The sequence below is a fragment of the Macadamia integrifolia genome, chromosome 10, assembly GCF_013358625.1.
Source record: "Macadamia integrifolia cultivar HAES 741 chromosome 10, SCU_Mint_v3, whole genome shotgun sequence".
NCBI classification, from domain to species: Eukaryota; Viridiplantae; Streptophyta; class Magnoliopsida; order Proteales; family Proteaceae; genus Macadamia; species Macadamia integrifolia.
The window spans coordinates 17,091,007-17,110,348 of NC_056566.1; the positions used below are offsets into that span (position 1 = coordinate 17,091,007).

Genomic DNA, 19,342 nt, shown 5'->3' on the forward strand with positions numbered 1-19,342 from the left:
CTAAAACTCAACATGTATGCCAGGAAACTTTGGATTTGCTTGTCGACAAAATTAGGCCCCATAAAAAATGTGGCAAATATACTGTAGTTACCAAGATAAGCGTCCCTTTGGTAGCTTATTTTTTAATGAAGTTGGAATAAAGGCGACGGTTTTCCCTCACCCATAGAGAAGAAGGATTTCAAGTTTGTTAATTGGAAACCAACATCGGGGCCAATACCAGATCAGACCAAAAAACGAGTTACGCAGAACCAGATCGGACAGCTGCTCAAATCTCCCTCCTAAAATGTTACTTTCAGAGAATTTGTGCACTTAATGTAGCTCTGGTTATGGGATAGCAGTGGGAGCAGAGACGAGTTTAGGCAATACCAGACTAGACCCATCTAAAACATCACCCACCTCACTCTGCACCACCCCATATAACCCAAATGAGGCATACGTGGATCGCCTTTTTAAGCCACCCAATTGGCATCCTCACCTGGTAATCTGGGACTTCAATAATGTTGATTTGCATATTAGCAGCTTTACATATGCCTACGAATCATCAACAAATTGGTAGTACCCTAGATAAGCACAGAAACACAATAACCAGGTTGTAACTAAAAGTTGAAATCAGAATTTGGACAAATTACCAATGTCATACTAAATGAAGCTAATAATGAATAGTTACAATCGAGCACCAGAAGTGTACCCAACATAATAATTCACTCGCAGCATAGCAATAAAGGTATTGGTAGCCAAGGAAAAGCAGTGACAGATTTAGTACTATATATACTACTACTCTTACTAGATGTCGGATAAACAACAAAAGACCGGAGTTGAAACACTATTTCATTTTTCTATTTGGAAACAAAATTTCCAATACAAATGCCATCAAAAAATCAGTCTCAAATGATGATACGAAAAGAAGAGAAATAGAGAATTTCAAAAGAGAACTTAGATGAAAAGGTACTATTGCAGATTAACTGCCTCCCTTCTGTTTGAGAGTGATCTTGTCACCAAGACTCAGGGCAATTCCCTGCGTCTTGCTTCTTATCCTTATGTACCCGCTCAATTTCCCATCTGTTTGTTTCTCCACACTGATATTTACCAAAGCATCCTCCCCAAACACACTCTTTGCATACAAGTTAGCAGCCAGGAACCCACATTCCCCATCGAGTGCCGACCTGAAACAAAATCAGCTGACAGTAAGATCCCTAACGAGAGCATGTGAAAAATTATAAGGTTCCAACCAATTCCCCAAATGGTGACTGAAAGAATAGTCGACTCTTTGTGGACAACTTATGGGCCAAGAACAACTTGCAAATGGGACCCATCAAATGCAGACTTGACAACAAATAAGAGCAGGAGGAATTCTAACTTTCCTTTAAAGTAGGTTGGGGGTGGCAAAAGGGAGGGGTGGGGACTGCATGGCATCTGTGAAGCAGAGAGCAGTAACTTACGGTGCAGTGAGGCACTTCATATTGGTTGACCTGATGATGTGATCCAGGAATTCTTTCTCATCATTAATGACAGTGTTTACAGCCACCTGGAATGCAAGTAGATTTAGTAATATTCTGTTATTAAGTTGAATATCATAGCCAACATTCAAACGCAAAAATAAAAATGAACCGCAAAAAATGCAGCACAGCGATAACAGAGTAAGCCAAATGGGAAATGGAAATGCAGGAGGGAGGGGGTTGAATGAGTCGAACTTATCCAGAAAAGAACAAGAAAATGCATGTGTATGTGTGTCAGAGACAGAGAAATCAGCCTTAGCAAAGTAACTTCTGCCTTTAATGCAATACTACAATTCATTTATTTGGATGCCATCGTACAAACTGTCCCATTTGGCCGTCCTAGATTAAACTATATGTTCTACTCTGGCTAGACAGTATGGCAAACACGCCAGTATCGTTAAAGCAGAAAGGCAATGCCTAGCTCTCGAATTCTATGCTTGACTAGGCAACACCTAGAAACTAGCTCCCCCCAAAAATTTTCAACACGTCCCATTAGGGTTTGGCATTTGGAGAGTAGGGCAGCTGTAGAGGTGGCCCAAGCACAATCCAAGAATAAGATGTCCGAGAGCCCGAGCCCGAGCCCAACCCATTAACCGTAAAAACATCATTAAGATATCTATGTACAAGTACATCGTATTACCAAATACGGCACCACCAAGGCCACCCATTTCGCAACCCAAGGTCAATAAATATCTCTGAATGATATGCCACGTGCACAAGTTTTAACTTCAGTTTCAGGTTTTTCTTTGGGGTTTTCTCAGTAGGGATTGGACTGGTTCACATAAAACCCCACCCCCATGCTGATTCCCACTGTGATGCAGGGAGCCAATGGAGTAGGGATTTAAAGAGCCTTTTGGAAGATATGTGCCTCCTCACAAGAGGACAGGCTTTAGTGCTAGCTGTGGGCCTCAATTTAAGATGTTTAGGCTTGATCTTGATTAAAATAAAATCCATCTACGGTTATATGGGCCCTAAGGGGGCTTATTTATGGAATTTTATTTTTTAATGGGCCAATACATAAGCCCAAATATCAGGGTTAGTCTTAGTTAAGTGGTTAGAAAGTAGGGAGTCTAGTGTTAGAGCCCAACAGAAGTCATTAAGTGTGATTAGGAATTTTGGTAGTCAACTATATCTATAATTATGTGTTGAGCCTCTTTGTAAAGCATGAATTTCTGATTAATAGAATTCTGAGTTTTGCCTTGAGGCAATTGAGTGGTATGCTGGTTGTGCATGCAAAAGTGATTTGGTTCCTAAATTTCTGCTAGTGATTTGAACTATCGTTACTGTTGAGTAACGTCTTCAAATCAAGTCTGGTTTCTCTCCATTACAGGTTGATGCTTGAATTTTAAAATAGTATACTCTGCTACCCTATTTTATGTCAGTTTCTAGTTGAGAGAAAATCTTTAGGACTCAAACTGAATTTTCATGGATCAGTTTCAGATTTTGGGAAGATTTTCTACTCTAGAGAAAACTAGATTGCAGAATTTGAGGCAGATTGTCCGCGCTGAGAGATCTGAATTGAGTTTCAGACCTGATCCCTATGCTACTGCCGAGCTCAGTTTCAAGAATATATTATTATAAGTCAATACAGACTGGATTCCACAAGCTAAGGGTTTAAAAGCTTCAGTCTGAAATTTTATGAAAAAGTAGCTCTGAATTGAGCTGGATGCTTTGATCAAAAGTTTTGGGTGAGGTGGACTCTTGTCTAACAAATTTAAATTGCAGAAACTAAAATTACAGAAAGCACCCTTTTAGAAAGTCTATTTACTGTTTAGTCCTTTCCTAAATTCCCCTTAGTCAGCTGCTCAAAGCTAAGTTTCTTCACTGTTTTGTGCCTTGAAGGAAAATATTTACCAGGATGTGCTGTGATCTAAAATTTATTTACCAGAAGGTACAAACCCCTAAATCCTTAATTAGGCATAGGGTTTCAGGTTTGCCACCAACTTGCCAGAGCCCCTCATCATATCCTATAGAGTATTACCACGGGGCCTAATGTGGTGACTCGGGATTAAATTGATCTGATAATTAATGTCATACAACTGATTCAGAACGGATCTGAGAATTGACGGCCACCATCGGCCTTGGCCCATTAATATTTCACTCCATTATACTGTTCACTGGACTTTGAGGTCCATCACTTCCCAGTATACTACCATATTTTACACTTCTAATCCCCACATTCTAGGATGGTGTCATCTCCTTCTCCTCCCCCCAACTGACTCCATGCACAGCAGGTCATTTTCTGTTTCATCATCTTAACAAATTTGCTCTAAGAATGCTTCTATTCCTAAAAGAATTTATAAAGAGAAAAAAATCGAAATTCTTCCATCTAAATCAATTTAGATATACCAGCGAAACAAGGTAAAAAAAGAGAAAAGTACTAATGGCAGTGAAAGTTAAGTTAAAAAAGTAATGAGGGATAAATGTACCTTGTTTTCCCACTCAAACTCAGCCCACATAGTCCTGAATGCCACATCAGCACAGGTTGCAGGAGAGATATAGTCCATGATATCAATATGGATGTCATTGAGGACAACAACTGTTCTCTCAAGCACATTTGAAGTCTCGTAAACAATGTTTCCAAATATTACTCCTGTTTCAGTTGAAGAGACCTTAATGTTGGCCCGTATCTGCTTGCTTGATTCTGGAGCCAGCGTGTAGTTCTGTGGACGCTCCACAAGTTTGAGGTCACCCATGGTTGCCAACTCCAAGCACAAATTCTGGAGGGTCTCCTTAGTTCGATTGATAACAGTGACATCAAGGACAATGTCGTAGTGATGAACAGTGACATATGCTTCAGCATAAACAGGATCACTAAATCCTGTGAGTTGAAGAATGCGATTAAGCTTATTAGCATCATCTGAGTCTTTGGTGAACTCTCCAGTTGCACGTTTTAAATCATCTTGAACTTCATCTTCCAACTCAAGTTGGCTCATACCCTGGAAAAGCACATGAGGTCAACAAATATACAGCTCTTGTAAAGGAACAACTCTTAAACATTTCTAGTTTGAAGACACCAGTAACACATTGTCTCACTAGTGCATAGAAGGAAATTATATTGTATAGCCTGCAACTCTCCAAGTTAGATAAAGAATATGATTGCCTCAGTCGAGGATGACTCACCTGTTCAATTTCATGAGCAGGCAGGCAGCAAAAATATCAAGGGGTATTTCAGTGATTACACTAATCCATCCATGTATTTACAAGATAAGCCCTTACCACCTTATTACCTTTTACCGTATTTATAAATCTCAAAAAAAATTCCATCATTCCCAAATAGGTGTAGGATTTTTTCTTTTTTGGGGGGTTTTAAAATCCAAATAGGTGTAGGAGAACTAGCAGAGTTTATACTCATTTTGGTCCCACATAACATATCTACTTTCAGAAAAATACCATTACTTAAAGAGGTTACCAAGCAAAGGTGCAAGCGATTACTATCTGACATTATAATGATATTAAAATTGTCAAATGTCTCTCAATTAAGATGAACTTTTCCAGGTAATTAGATCAAGCTGTAAATGCATGATAGTACCCCACAGTTCATGAAATAATTCATCTTATTACGATTTGTAGAATCCAGTACGTAAAAATACTAAGATGTCTCACCTTCCTACTCTTCAAATGGTAGAAATCGATAAGGTCATCTGGTTGTGCATGAGAGATCTGAGCCTTTGCTTTTATCTCCTCTGTTTCCCTGAACTGCTTATCTGCAAGCATTTTAACAAAACTTTGACGGCATGACTGCAGCCATATCGTCCTAATCTCATCGCCAGTATTGCAAAGCAATCTTATGCAAAGGACAATCCTATCATAAGAATCATTATCAATTGGGTGAGGAAGAACTGAAGACTGCCCCAATTGCAGCATAGAAACCATGATCAATAAGGCTTGAGAGGTAGCTTTGTTCACTTCAACGTGTGATGGCTGAACCTCTTCCAATCTCAGAACCAGCTTTGTTAGGGAGCAGGCAATCACTGCCCCAAGGAAAAATTCACCAGTCAGAATCAGGGATCTCAAATTCCCAGGAGAAGCCAAAGACCCTTGAACAAGAGTTGGAGTGGAAAGAGCAGTTTCGGAGGCAGCACTCTGGGTAGCATAGGTCCCATCAGCAAGGACCGCAGGTCTTCTAGAGGAAACAGTAATAGAATTTACTTGCTGGGACCGTTTGGGAGCATCTAAAGCATCCCCTTCTTCTGAAACTGTGTAGAAAGGCAGGTCCCCAAGACACTGCTTAATGGTTGCTATCCCACTCTCAACTTCTGACAGTGACAGACAGTATTCTGCGATAATCCAAAGTGCACATGAACAAACACGAGCAGCACGGATCTGGTAGAAAGTGTCCAAGAGCCTTGTTATTATTGAGACTCTCAGTTTTGGGTTGGTTTCAATTATCTCTCGTACAAAAACAACCACGTCGATAGCTGAAGCAACATTGCTGTCTCCGAGGAAATCCATCAACAGATGAACCACAGTGCTTGCAACCTCAGGGAATTTTATTGCACAAGTATGTATGGCTTGAACCAGCATTTGCCGGTATTCCCCATTCTTCTCAAGCTCAGTGCTCTGAGTCTTCACAACTTCCTTCTTCAGAGTAAGAACAACCTCATCAATATTGCGGGGAGTTATCAATTCAAGCGCAATGTCCAGTGTTTTCCTTCGGATGTCTAAGTTGGGGCTAGATAATGCCCTTAGAACATCCATGATCATATCAACCATGATTTCTCTGTGAGAAGACTTGAGCTCATTCAAGCGATCCAGCAAAATAAGTTTAACATTGTTATCACTCTGAGAGAGCAGAAGCTGGCAGTATGTGTTGGCAGCAGCTCTTATAGCTGTTGGGGCAGATGAGAGAGATACGAGAGTCCCAGCACATTCATAGATAACAGCAGAGGATGGGGCATTTAACAGAGAAATGATGATCTTTATGTATTTCCCTTTCTCCCCCCGATTCGTTCTGCATACCTTCCGGATCAGCTCCAATACAACCATCTGAAGCAGCTCTCCCCACTCAGGGATGCTTTCAACATGGGTGAGTAGGTAATTAACTGCACGATCCTGAGCACAAGTGAAAAGCATGAGAAAAGCATTTCGTTTGGCTGATGGATCTTGCTCCGATGAAAGCACTTTCTCGATCATCTCAGGGGCATCAACAAGAAGTTGATCCCCTTGGGGAAGCTTGTAGATCGACATGACTGCAAGGATTGCATTCCTCCTAATGAAGGGGTGGCGATGCTCCAAATTGGCCAAAACTGATGGGATCAGAGGCTCAATGATCTCGGTCTCATTCAACCGACACAGAAATCTGAGAGTTACACCACGGATGTATTCATTCGGGTGCTGGAGATTATTTCTCAAGTTCTGGCATATTAGAATCATTTCAGGGAGAACTTTTCCTCTCGAATCAGTCTTATCAATGATCTCCAAATAGAGAAGCAAAAGTTTCTGAATAGTGTGATCTTCAGAAGGCAAGACATATCGTACAATAGTAATGAATAGCTGAGGGAGGGTCTCCCCGTTCAACAGAAGCATGATTGCTTTCTTCATAGCCTCGATTTTAAATGGGACATCGTTCCCTTCAAGAGCCTCTTTGATCTCATTCGCGAGCGCAGGAGTTCCTTTGTCGAAGTGAATAAGCAATGTACTAGATTTCTCCATTTTTCCCCTTTTTCTTTTCCTATAACCTACAATGCATCGCCCGCTTCAGAAACCTGAAATTTTTTATTCATTTCTTCCAAAATTTTCCCTAGAAACACTAAATCCTAAGCATCTCTATTAGATTCACTGAAGGAAATAAGGAAAGAAATCAAACCAAAGCTAAGAGCCTCGCAACTGAGGGAGCTTCGGATTGGAAAACTGAAAATTAAGAGAGATTTCAAACGTACCTCGAAGAACCAGATCAGGAATCCAATGTGAAATTCGATGCCCTCTCCTTGTAAACAATCTTCACAACTACTCGAATGTGAAACACGAACAATTCCTGTCGAATTGAGAAGAGCTTCCTAATCAATTATGGAGAATTGATGAACAGATCCGCTATTCTGGATGGATTTTAGGGTCGAGAGAGAGAGAGGTGGTGAGGAACTGCTATCTCAGATCTGCGTTTCTCATAGTGGATCGTAAGTCGTTAAGTAGAAAAATTAAGAAACGAAGAAGAGAGTGATTTGAGCGTCATAATGTAAAAACTCGGGGGCTTTCCAGTAAAATCGTTGGATTGGCGCTATGGCACCTCATGGAAATCCAACGGCTGATCTCTCTCCTGAAGTGCAGGTGCACAAAATTTGTATATAGAGAGACTAATAGGCCTGCTGATCACCTGTCTAATAACAATCCTCCATATAGGGTGTCAATTTCAAGCCCGCACCAGTTAGATCGATTAGATCTAATCTGCACTGATTATTAAATGTGTTGTGTTTAGACCCGCCCCATTTATAAACAGGTAGTACATGATGCAAGGGGCAAGCTCAATGAACACCCAATCGACCCGATTCATTTACAAGCCCAACTCGGCCTGACATGTTTAGCCCGACCATTTATATTTATATTTTGATTTTTTTTCTTTTTGTTTTGTTACTGTTGATGATTTAATAAAATATATTAAAGTAAGTTAAATCTTAGACAATTAAAGATCGTTTAAGGTTTTATTGGTACATTATCTCGATTAAGACCCGATTATAACCCGGTTAGCCCGATTAAGAGAAGACCGATTAAAGCCCGAAACTCGATCGAGCCTGACATGAGACTAATCGAGATCAACTCATTCCTTATATAGGTAGATCACGTTCCAAGGGTATAAGCTTGCAGGCCCGGTCGAACCGATTAACATAAGGGTGTTAATCGGTTCAATTTCAGTGTATATGGTTTGGTTTTAGTTCGGTTCACATTTATTTGGCTGAAACCAAAACTGCATCATTTACTAAACGGTTGCACTTTTTGAAACCGCAATAGTTTAGTAAACATATTCGGTTCCATGGTAAACAGTGTCAGTTTTACGGTTTTGATTGCGGTTTATTCCATACAGTTTCTAAATGGTTCACAATCGGTTTGCTAGTTTATTTGCATGCTTACTAAAATTTATTTTTGTTAATAAATGCTTCAATCATATATCAAATAAAATGATGCATTGAACAAGCAAGGATTTAACTATATAACTACATAATATGAGTAAATTATTGAATAGACTCTTGGACAACCTCTATGGTCCTTAATTCTTCCTTAAATTAAACCATTATATTTTGTTAAAACAACCAAATATTTAATCTTTATACGGGTTAATCGGATCAGTTTTTACGGTTTAAACGTTTCGATTCTCACAGTGTCAATTTGGTTTTAAATCAACAGGTTAAACGGTAAAAACTAACTCAACCCATTTAACTAATCGGTTTTAAACTTGAAACCAGAACCAAACCATTTACTAAACGGTTTTACAATTTTGATGTAAATGGCTTGGTTTAGTTTTGGTACACGACTTTGATTTCAAATTCATATCCGTAGATTGACACCCCTACCTCCATTGGTGAAACTTTTGTTACCCCGACTAGCATCGCTGTGGAGCTTCAGCTGCTCTTAGCTAGGGATGCTTCAGGTCGTCTGTGTTTCTCACCCTTTTCGGTCCGCTTGAGTCATCTAACGACTCAGACCAGACTATAGCTGTGCCAAATATGAGTGGATCGGTGGATTGATCTAGGCAAACACCATGCAATACGCACTCATGGAAATAGTCAGTGGAGGATTTGATTGAGGCTTCAATATTAAAAAAGAAACGTTTTAGCATACTAAGGTTAGAGATCCTAATCTTTTTTTTTTTTTTTTTTGTTCATAGTCATGTTGGCTATATTCTTTAACAAAAGTATTAATTCATTGTTAGCCTCAAGATAAAAAATAGGTTTCAATAAAGAATTATTAACTTTCAAAAAGAGAGGATTATCACTCCAAAGCCACAATTTGATATTATCATTTAGAAGAAGATTTCCTAGCTCCTCAATGTCACTCCATATTTCATCAACTTTCCATCCTTCCTCTTGCTTCAGATTGAAGCCTTACAAATCTTCAATAGATAGACTTCAATTGAGGATTTGTTTCTGTATGCATGGAATTAGGAGATCCACACTTGATCACTATTTCCATAGAGAAACCCACCTTCCATTTGTGGCCTCTTCTTGGATAGACTTGCCCTATGGTAGCACAAGCAAGACATTGAGGGGTTCTTTGCCCCTACGAAGATGGAGCGACAGAAGTTCTTTGAATACAAGAAAGGGTCACAGTGAGACGAACGAGAGAGAAAGTAATAACTAATGGTAGAGAGAGGGGGAAAAGAACACTATTGCCTACTATATCCTACACCCTACACATGGGAAGTACAACCAGGTTGTGAAAAGACGCCCATGACCCAGCTCCTCTCTATTTCGGTATAGAACAATAGCTCATTTAATAACCTACAAAACAAGTCTTCGTATATACATACAATATGGTATCCTTCTTAAATGCAATTTATTTTGTACACTAGTTAAATCAATGGTCCACATTAAATAGTCCTAATCTGACAGTTGAGAGTTTTCTATGCCAGCCTCGCTAGACTGGCAAAACTTTTCCCCGTAATTTAGAATGAAGAGGGTACCCATAGTGCCAGTTGGGGAGAATCTCCCACGCCACACCAACGGCAAAATGGAATGGTATCATTTTCATTAGACCTCCATGGTCATGCAAGGAGAGAGAGAACAATGGAAAATTACATGTCTGACAGTGTGAGCTTGTGAAGGTGATAGTACATAGTTTCAGAGCTAGCTTCAGAGTTAGCTCACAAGTTACATAGTAATGGGTCTCAGCACTAAATCTGATGTTGAAAGTTTGAGTGAGAGCAATACATGAATTTGGGAGAGGGATGGGCTCAACACCTGTGCGGATATACTAGTGGGTGGCACCAATGAGAGTGCAAGATGAGGCATCATATAGGAGGGGCTTGCTTTTTTTTTTTCCAAGGACTTAAAGATTATTATTATTATTATTATTATTATTATTAGGCCCCAAGGAGAGTTGAACTCATGACCTCTTAATTTTGAGGTATTGTCTTCGCCAACTGGGCATAATGACCCAAATATCTGCCCACGCTGGCAGCGTGGGTAAACCTCTCCCATAATCTATATAATTGAAACCTTACTTCAAAACCAAAATCAAGGTTCATAATTGCATCACATTTGGTAATGCGTGGCTGATGTTATGCTGGGTTAGTCTGGTAACTAGAGGACCAATCCCTCTTCTGCAATCTGGGTTTTATAACTCCATTGATGAACCTTGAGTTTAGGATGCCCAAAATCAAATACACGCTCCTGTTGAAGACCCTTTTTAAGAAGAGAGAAACTTTTTCACTGAATTTGGCAAATGCCATTGAAAAAATATCATGTCAGTACCTGCAACACAAGAGAATAAGGAGGAGGAAGAAGAAGAAGAGAAGCCTCGTATAATATTATAATAAAAGCAGAGGTTACTAGAATACAATTTGTACTTTAAAAAAAAAGAAAGAAAAAAAGAGCAACCCAGTGCACAAGCCTCCCGCTACTGCAGGGTCTGGGAGGGGCAAATGTACATACCGAGGATCAACAACTCATCAAACTAGAACTGCTACATCCGCAAACTACTCCCTGCGGTAACATTAATACCAACATTCTTAACAGCCATAAACAATTTGAATCTCTTGCATAAGTGATTTCCACATGGTGTTTTGCTTTCATGATGCATAAGAGAACTTGATGTATTAAATGGAACTTCTATAATATTATTGTACAACAAATGACAACAGGGAGTTATACATATCTGCTGCAGCAGACCCAGAGCATCAAATACAGTAGAACAGACAAAATCAGTTACTCCTGGTAACAAGTTGAGCTGTTTGCTTCCTTGATGGAGCTAAGAGAGATATGGCCTATACTTTCTCTTCTATTTGTGATCCACACACGCTTAAGTAAGTTTCATGCTGCAAATGAATACAGTAACCACTTAAAACCAAAGAATTTTCAAGAAAGTATTGCAATTGAATTTTGAAAGCAGAATTAGAACATCTTACAAAGAATCAAAGAAATTTCCAATATACCATAGCTGATCAATGAACTCATTGCACTTGAGAAGGCCAAACTCACGGAAAGCTGAAACATTCCACATCCTAAGTCATGATTTTGCCTTTCCAACAGCTCCTTCTCGCTGGTTCCGGAAGTGACTAAGTATCTGTTGTGCCTGCAAAACATGTCTTTCTAAATCACAGGGTTCCAGATACCTTGGGAACAGGGAAAATGCATGTCATTCATTTCAGAACATCCAGAAATTAAAGGGAACCTTTCCTAAAGAGCCATCATTTCTCGCAGGTCCTTCATTATTATACACATAAATCTAAGAAAATGCACAAGAAGCCCATGATTTATATGGTAAAACCATAAAACCATTTCCATGCATGTATGATCGGCTACTGGGATGCTAGTTTTAAAGATGCAAAAGCTTCCTATTGTAACATTTATAAACTCAGATACACACCTTTTCTTTTGCTCTCGGTGTCCCAGATTGAGATAACGCAACAAGAGGTGGCACTGCACCTTCTTGAAGAACCAGGCCACAGAACTTCTGGCTATTAATGCAAAGCTGCAACAAGATGGATGCAGCATTTTCTTTTCCTCTGTGTGATCCTGATTCAACAACTTCAACTAGTAACGGGATGCCACCTTCGGTAGTGATAGCAGACCGTCCCTCTGGAATCGTAGAGAGATTTGCAAGAAGAGCAACAGCTTTGTCAACCATCCCCGTGGAAGGATCCATCAACTCAACCAGGTACTTCACAGCCCCGGCCTGGACTATGCGTGCCTTGTTCTCATGAAAGATAGATAAATTGAACAAAGCAGTAGCAGCATCTTTCTTCCCCCTGAGTGTTCCAGAGCCTAGCAGATCAACTAAGGCCTTTACTGCATTGGATCGACCAATTTTTTTCTTGTATTCTTCCAATACAGATAGACTAAATAAAGTTGCAGAAGAGTTTTCTTTGGCTCCCGCATTTCCCGACTTAAGAACATGGATAAGAGGTTCTATAGCTCCTGCTTCTGCAATCAAGGCTTTATTACCTTCATTTATTGACAAGTTCAATAGGGCAGTGACAGCATGCTCTTGTGTCAGTTTCACTGGCGAATAGAGCAATGAAATCAAAGGAGCAATAGCCCCACACTGGGCAATAATGATACGGTTCTCCATATTGTGCTTTGCAAGAAGCCGCAGTTCTGCTGCAGCAGCAGTTTGCACTTCATGGGATTGACTCTTTAGATCATCAACCAATTTCTCAATATGGGAAGAAGTGGTCAAATCATCAAATCTGGAATCTGAAATTGGAAGAGAAAGACTTCTTTGATGATTATTTTTGCCATCCTCAGCCACTTCCACCATTGTTTCGGAAGTGTGAAATTGTTTCCCCGACAACCATGGAGAAAAACCTGAATCCTTATTTGGAGAACAAGCCAGACCCTCGCATTTGACTTCTGACAGAACACTAGCACTGACATGCCTACTCAACACCCTTGGCTCTTCAGTAAGACCAGTTGTCATTGCTGTGGGCATATATTCGATGCTGGAAACGCCACTTGAGACTGATTCACTTCGGCTTTGATCATAAGATTGTTCTGGCGAAGGTTGGTCACATTTTAGGGTTGTCCTGCTGCAACATACATTGCTATCGACTGCACCATATCTTGAAGAGACCTCAACCCTTTGCTTCTCAGATCCATTTCCAACATCCATAGATGACCTCGGAGTGGAATTGCTGCCACTCAAAGAACCATGGAAGCTAGATACATTACGAGATGAGGATGGGGATGACATATAGTTGCAATCAACAGTTCTGAAAATCCTAATATTATTGTCCTCACACCAATTTGCTATCAGCGCCTTCACAGTGAAATTTGGTATGAGATTTGAGTGTGCGAGAGTTTGACAGGTTTGGGGGCAAATGGTAAGCCCTTGATCAAGCCACTTCTGGATAAAAGCCCTCTCATAGGTCTGCCCAGAGGCCACAATTACGGGGTCCACCATCAGTTCCAGCGACAGTGGGCAACGAAAGTATGAAGGAACAGGTACACCATTTATCTCCCCAAATTGTTCAAGTTTACCCATCGAATCCCTTATATGAGCAACAAGATTCAGTATCTGATTTAGGTGGCCTAGCTCCCCATTGCTTTTCTTGCATCCAGCCTTCATTCTCTCCTTTTCCAGGGCCACACATTCTGCCAGCAACTCTCGATTCGATGTAAAACCAAGTAACTCAGCAATTTTGAGCAGGATATCAGCACGAGGGATGAGATTATCCCTCTGATATTTTATGGCCTCTTCTACAAGGTCTGATATGTACTCCTGCTCCAAACTTTGAAGCTCCCGAATACAACACTGAGAGAATGTACATAGAAAATCAGCCTATAATTAGTAAAAAGAACATGCAAACTTCCAATGAAACAGCAAGCTCACTCCTCAAGTACCTGAATACTAGTCATATGAGAACTAAGTGGAGAGGACTGCTGCAACCTACACAATGTGTGGCAAATTTCCAGTGAAGAACTCTGAACTTTTCTTGCCAATGATTCACTCCGTAAAACCTGGAGATAACAAAGGACCTATTCAGAGAGGATTAAAAGAACATGCAAAGATAGTTTGCTGAATTTACAGATAAGCTTCTTCAGGCATGGCAAGAAAGAAGTCCAACAAAGAATTTTTTATTTTCAGGTTATATCCCACTACTTCTGAAATGTTATGGAGAAAAATATAACCTGCAGGGAGAAAAAAGCATTGTGGAATCCCTTTAGTCACACTTCCATTTTTATTCATTTCTTTTAGAATTTTGTAATATACCCTTTTGGTTCTGCTCTGTTCCACCAGTTAAAATAGCAAATCAGAATCAGCAACTAAATAAAGGCAAGTATTTGGGTCAATTAAAGAATAGAGCACAGAGAAACTAAAGAGATTTCAAGCATTTAGAGTCCCGAGGATACATCTTTACAGGCTATGATAACCTGGTGAGGGAACACAATTCTTTGCTAGAACTGCTAAACAGACATGACAGGTAATTAGCATGTTTGGTTGGCATCTAGCAATGATTACGTTAGGGGAAATTTTGGCTCCACATGTATACCCTATTTATGAACAAGGGTTTTTTTTTTTTTTTTTTTTGTGTGTAAACCATCCAATCATTTAGCTTTATAACAGTATAAAATAAAATTAAATGTTATACATGTGTATGGTAAAACACCTTAGGGCATGGCCTGTTGGTGCCTCGCTTGCTTCTCATACATGAGGCCAAGAGCTGAAGTCATTGTAATTCTATGAGAAATTTTGACTTCATGAAATCCTAAAGAGGTTGCAAATTTGCAATCATGTCATGGTGTCATATTCCCGCCAACCCATTATTAAATGGGTCAGTCTGTTTCATTGGTATTCAACTTGAATGTCAATCCCAAGCCCGCACTAGTTGGACTGATCAGGCCAACCGTTTAAATATCGGCATGGCCTGCACCGATTATTAAACGTGTTGGGCCTAAGCCCAGCCTGTTTATAAACAGGTAGTACACGGTGCAAGGGGTAAGCCCGATGGGCCTCCTGCACTGCCCGACCCATTTACAAGCCCAACTCGGACCGACACGTTTAGCTTGACCATTTATATGTATATTTTGATTTTTTTTTCTGGGATAGAATAGGGTATATATTGATATTTTTATCAATTATTGAATGTAATTAAGTCTTTTCAAAATTGTTGATGATTTAACAAAATAGATTAAAGCATCTTAAATCTATGAAAAGTAAAGACCATTTAAGGCTTTATTGGTACATTATCCCGTTTAAGGCCCAATTATAGCCTGATTACCCCGATTAAAGCCCAGAACCCAACCGAACCCAACACAAGACCGACCGAGACCAACTCATCCTTAAATAGGTAGGTCATGGTCTAAGGACAAAGCCCCGCCAGGCCTGACTAGGCCCAACCGAGACTGGCCCTGCCCGACTGATTGACACCCCTATATTCAAGGGTTGAAAACCAGGTCATGTTCATGTTCAAATTTTGTACTAATCAAACAGGTCATGCTCATGTTGAGGCGAATTCAACACGACACAAATCTGACACCATGCAAACCAGATACGAGTCAACATAGTGCCGATCCTTAACTAAGAAATCATAAACAACAACTTCAAAGCAAAGAAAAATAATATTAATTCTCAGAACGATGCATTTCACAGTGAATATCGTTATATCTCCCTCCCCAGATGAAAAATATTCTCTTCACCACTCAGGACTTTGGTGAATCAATCCTGAATGATAGAAGCATTTCTTTCTCTTGCTTGACTGAAAAATAAGAAAAAGAGTTCAGACACTCACACTATTTATCTTGCTCATCTTGGGATCCCACTTCTCCAAGAACTCTCTAGCCTTATTAACAGCCAGATCCAATTCCTCGCATTCTTTAATTAGCATTCCACTTGCAGGTATTTTGGAACCAACGATTTCATTAAGCATTGGCTTTAAAACCTTCAATAGACCAACCATATATTGATAATCCTTCTGAACGGGCACAAATTTCAGAGTCTGGCAGGCAACCAGGTGAATGAATCGAGAAATGCTGTTAACCAGACATGGTACAGATCTTGTGTCCATGAGACCAACTTCAAGACAAGCAAAGCACATAATGAACATCATCTTCTGCTACTACTTTTCATAATGAACATCAACATAAAAAATAGCATGAATAGATTCAAAATTGTGGTTTAAATCTCAATATACATTGATGACTAGCTTATCATAATGCTGGAGAGAAATCTACATTAAATTCTAAAGAACAACACCGCCCATCACTATCGCAATAATCTCCATGTTTCGCATCAGACCTTCACACATATGACTCCATTTTCTATTAAATTAGTTTGCTTTCTCTTTTTCTGGCTATCTATGGTTAGAACATATGGGAGCTCAAATGTGGTTGCAGAAAGCATTTTGAATGGGTTAAAACATAAAATAATAAAGCAATTACTTTGATTAACAAAAAAACTAACTGAAGGGATTTCCACATAGGAAACTGTTTATGGAAGAAATAATTGTCATCCTCAGACAACCAATGCATAATTACATTAAAGGGAGTTTGGTCAATGAACATAAACTGCATAATAGGATTAACATAAAGCTGTGAAAACGGTTATCTCTGGTGTTATAGGATTAATATGAGCCAGAGAATTCAACTCACAGCAAGTTGAAGTCCATATTCCAAGAATCGGAAACCTTAGGGCCCATTAATTACAGAACACTTTCCATTGCTTTTGCTTTTACGTCTCTTTTTTATTTTGATTTTAGATTTGGAAGACATAACTTTCAAAGAGAAGCAATAGCAAATAACTAGGAAAGGGGGCAGCCATGACAGATTTTACTGATTTATGATGATGGATTAATGAAAACATCTCAAGTTGTACTGGCTCCATGATCCATCCTCATAAGATTTCTGCGAAGGCTCCCTCAAGAAATATACACCCTCAAACATAGCTTGGTCCTTGTGGGGGAGGAGAGGGGAATTCATAATGTAGCAACAATTATAATATTCTGGACATAGAACGACCAAACAGAAAATCTTAATCTATCCTATTGCCCTTCACTCATTTCTCACCAGGACAGATTAGGTATCTACAGTACTAATTTTTATATCAAATCATGACAACAAACATGAAAAATGCCAAAAAAATAATAAACAACTCATAGCTTTCTACATAGATTTTCTCTCCAGCAACAGAACCCAGTTGAGGAATCCAATGTTACACCTTGTTCAAAGAACAACTCAAGATACCAATGTTCAGTCTGGGGGAGGGGGTGGGGAAGCATTTCTGCAAGAACATATCCTAAATAAGAAAATCTCATGAATTCATTGTGGAAAAAAATACCATTTTTGCACATCAGAAGATACCGCAAAATCATATCGATACGCATCTTCTAGATTCTGAGTTCCTCTTTTCACCAAACTAAAACAGTAAGGCCTCAAATTCACGAAAATAAAGAAAACCCAGATGAGCTTTCTAGCTTGAATTCAGAGAGACAAAAGGAAAACCCAACTGATAGCATCTTCAACGCATCCAAGACAATTCAGAAATAACAAATTCTAAAACAGAAACAAAACTACATTTCAACAAACAAAGAAAACAATAAAACAAAACAAAACAAACCTCTGTTTGAGCCTGTGACGGTTTAAACGCCAAATCAGCAACTTTGAAGTGAAAAAAAGCGAACTGGGTATGCTTGAATCTCCTTGAAGAAGGCTTGAATCCTTGCAATAAACCTCTGATTCATGCTTTGAGTGCTCCTCTTACAGGCATCCATGACAAAGAAGAGAAACAGAATATCAGGGGAAAAGGGTAAAAAGAGTCGTTTGTGGGTCCTTTTTTAATTGCAGATTTGTTGGCTGTGCTGGTGAAATTAATTAAGAATATAATAATGATAGAAGATTAGAAGATATGAGATTACTAAATATTGACCATGAAGATTACAGGTAACTCTTTCTAGCTAAAAGTTGTCTACAAGAATAATTAGCATTTTTAAGAGATTAAAACAAGAATATTAGCATTTTACGTTTATGGGTTCATCAAAAATTCATAGTTTATGACCATTAAAATAAAATTAGAATCTGTAATTTTTTTTTAAGTGAAGTAGAAAATATCAGATTTTATGAAACTTAAAAAGAGGATACAGAATTACAGAATTCTTTGCAAATGCATGATCGACTCCGTTCGAATCGAATCGAAAGGATTTGAATTTCGAATCTGCTCGATTTCTGATGCAGAAAATAGGCCGATTTCTAAGGATTAGCGTTCGATTTTAGCTGATTCTAACAGAATTGATGGAAGCGGATCTCCATTGCTACCTTTAACCTGCAAATGAGAACCCATAATGCTTTCATTGTTGAGACAAATGGGGGCCATAATATTCTCATTTCTCAGGATAATGACTCTCACCATTGATCTCCATCTGGCATTATTAGAGAGTCTTTACTCAGGTTTTATTTTGGCTTTTTCTGTTTGTCCCTCAAAGACTCTTCAACTTTCATCATACCAATCAACTAGTTGAGGGAATTTACTAATAGTGTTAGTCTTGGGAGTTTATTCTCTGATACTGATCTTGATGGTATGGCAAACTTTATTGGTTAATGAATAATTTATTTTTACAAAAATTTAAAAGAAAAAGTTAAAAAAAAAAAGTGAAAAAAACCCAACAAATATTTTGGGACAAGATTAAAAAAATTCGTTTTTGTTTTGTCATAAATTATTTCATGTTTTTCCCTTGATCATTTTGAGAGGTTAATGGCCAAGATGATTTATATTAGCAAAACTAGTAAATGACTGAGATGATTGAAATCTTGGCGTATATTTTTTAAATTAAAATGTTTTAATATATCATTAAACATTTTAAAATTAACAAACTTTTGATGAATTTTTTAGCTATGTTTTGAGAAGCTAATCATGAAAACTAGGTATATCAAATGGTCCGTTTGATTTAGCTTCATTCTAGTTAAATAGATTTCGAAATAATAATGGGCAAAATCAAATCCAAACTGATAAGAAAAGTTTGGTTTTGATTTTAATCTGATTTGATTTTGGTTTATTTTTTATTTCCTCTTATCAGACTCTTATCATTTTGATGTTGGGTTCGATCCAATTTGGGTCTGCCATGTATATATATTTAAAAGATGGAAAAAATATCTATGTCCATGCCTATCCCCTATCTCACACACAGCCCCTATTTTCAGGGGTAGGGACGTCTTTTTTACAGCCCCTTAAAACAGTGGGTGTGGGCATAGGGAATGGGGACC

At 38.8% G+C, this 19,342-nt stretch overlaps 2 protein-coding genes across 8 annotated transcripts; both read right to left on the reverse strand.

Annotated features, from left to right (window-relative positions):
- Positions 1 to 615: 615 nt before the first annotated feature.
- On the reverse strand, positions 616 to 7,613 carry LOC122091630 (coatomer subunit beta-1). Its single transcript, XM_042661656.1, has 5 exons — positions 7,379 to 7,613; positions 5,103 to 7,177; positions 3,926 to 4,435; positions 1,440 to 1,525; positions 616 to 1,163 (listed from the first exon to the last, which is right to left on the reverse strand). Exons 2-5 carry the CDS (start codon positions 7,149 to 7,151, stop codon positions 959 to 961), a joined length of 2,850 nt encoding a protein of 949 aa, XP_042517590.1. The 5' UTR covers positions 7,152 to 7,177; positions 7,379 to 7,613; the 3' UTR covers positions 616 to 958.
- Positions 7,614 to 10,929: 3,316 nt separating this feature from the next.
- Positions 10,930 to 18,536, reverse strand: LOC122091722 (U-box domain-containing protein 3-like). Of its 7 annotated transcripts, XM_042661826.1 has the most exons (8): positions 18,489 to 18,536; positions 18,398 to 18,404; positions 17,703 to 17,841; positions 15,880 to 16,120; positions 13,991 to 14,107; positions 12,015 to 13,901; positions 11,554 to 11,720; positions 10,930 to 11,463 (listed from the first exon to the last, which is right to left on the reverse strand). In XM_042661826.1, the coding sequence occupies exons 1-7, from the start codon at positions 18,489 to 18,491 to the stop codon at positions 11,655 to 11,657; spliced, it is 2,460 nt and encodes an 819-aa protein (XP_042517760.1). In that variant the 5' UTR covers positions 18,492 to 18,536; the 3' UTR covers positions 10,930 to 11,463; positions 11,554 to 11,654. The 7 variants fall into 7 exon arrangements, with proteins under 7 accessions (XP_042517760.1, XP_042517762.1, XP_042517759.1 ...); XM_042661828.1 differs by having other exon boundaries at positions 15,880 to 16,163; positions 17,703 to 18,404; positions 18,489 to 18,507; XM_042661825.1 differs by lacking the exon at positions 18,489 to 18,536 and having other exon boundaries at positions 11,581 to 11,720; positions 18,398 to 18,478.
- Positions 18,537 to 19,342: the final 806 nt, after the last annotated feature.

Bases quoted from the DNA above. Each gene is read 5' to 3' on its own strand.
- LOC122091630 (XM_042661656.1), bottom strand. From the start codon at position 7,151: ATGGAGAAATCTAGTACATTGCTTATTCACTTCGACAAAGGAACTCCT. The intron at 4,436-5,102 runs GTGAGACATCTT...GTGCTTTTCCAG, and splicing joins ACCATTTGAAGAGTAGGAAG to GGTATGAGCCAACTTGAGTT. The intron at 1,526-3,925 runs GTACATTTATCC...CTTGCATTCCAG, and splicing joins AGTTTGAGTGGGAAAACAAG to GTGGCTGTAAACACTGTCAT.
- LOC122091722 (XM_042661825.1), bottom strand. From the start codon at position 18,455: ATGGCCCCCATTTGTCTCAACAATGAAAGCATTATGGGTTCTCATTTG. The intron at 13,902-13,990 runs GTACTTGAGGAG...ACATTCTCTCAG, and splicing joins CTCATATGACTAGTATTCAG to TGTTGTATTCGGGAGCTTCA. The intron at 11,721-12,014 runs GTGTGTATCTGA...CATGTTTTGCAG, and splicing joins CACCGAGAGCAAAAGAAAAG to GCACAACAGATACTTAGTCA.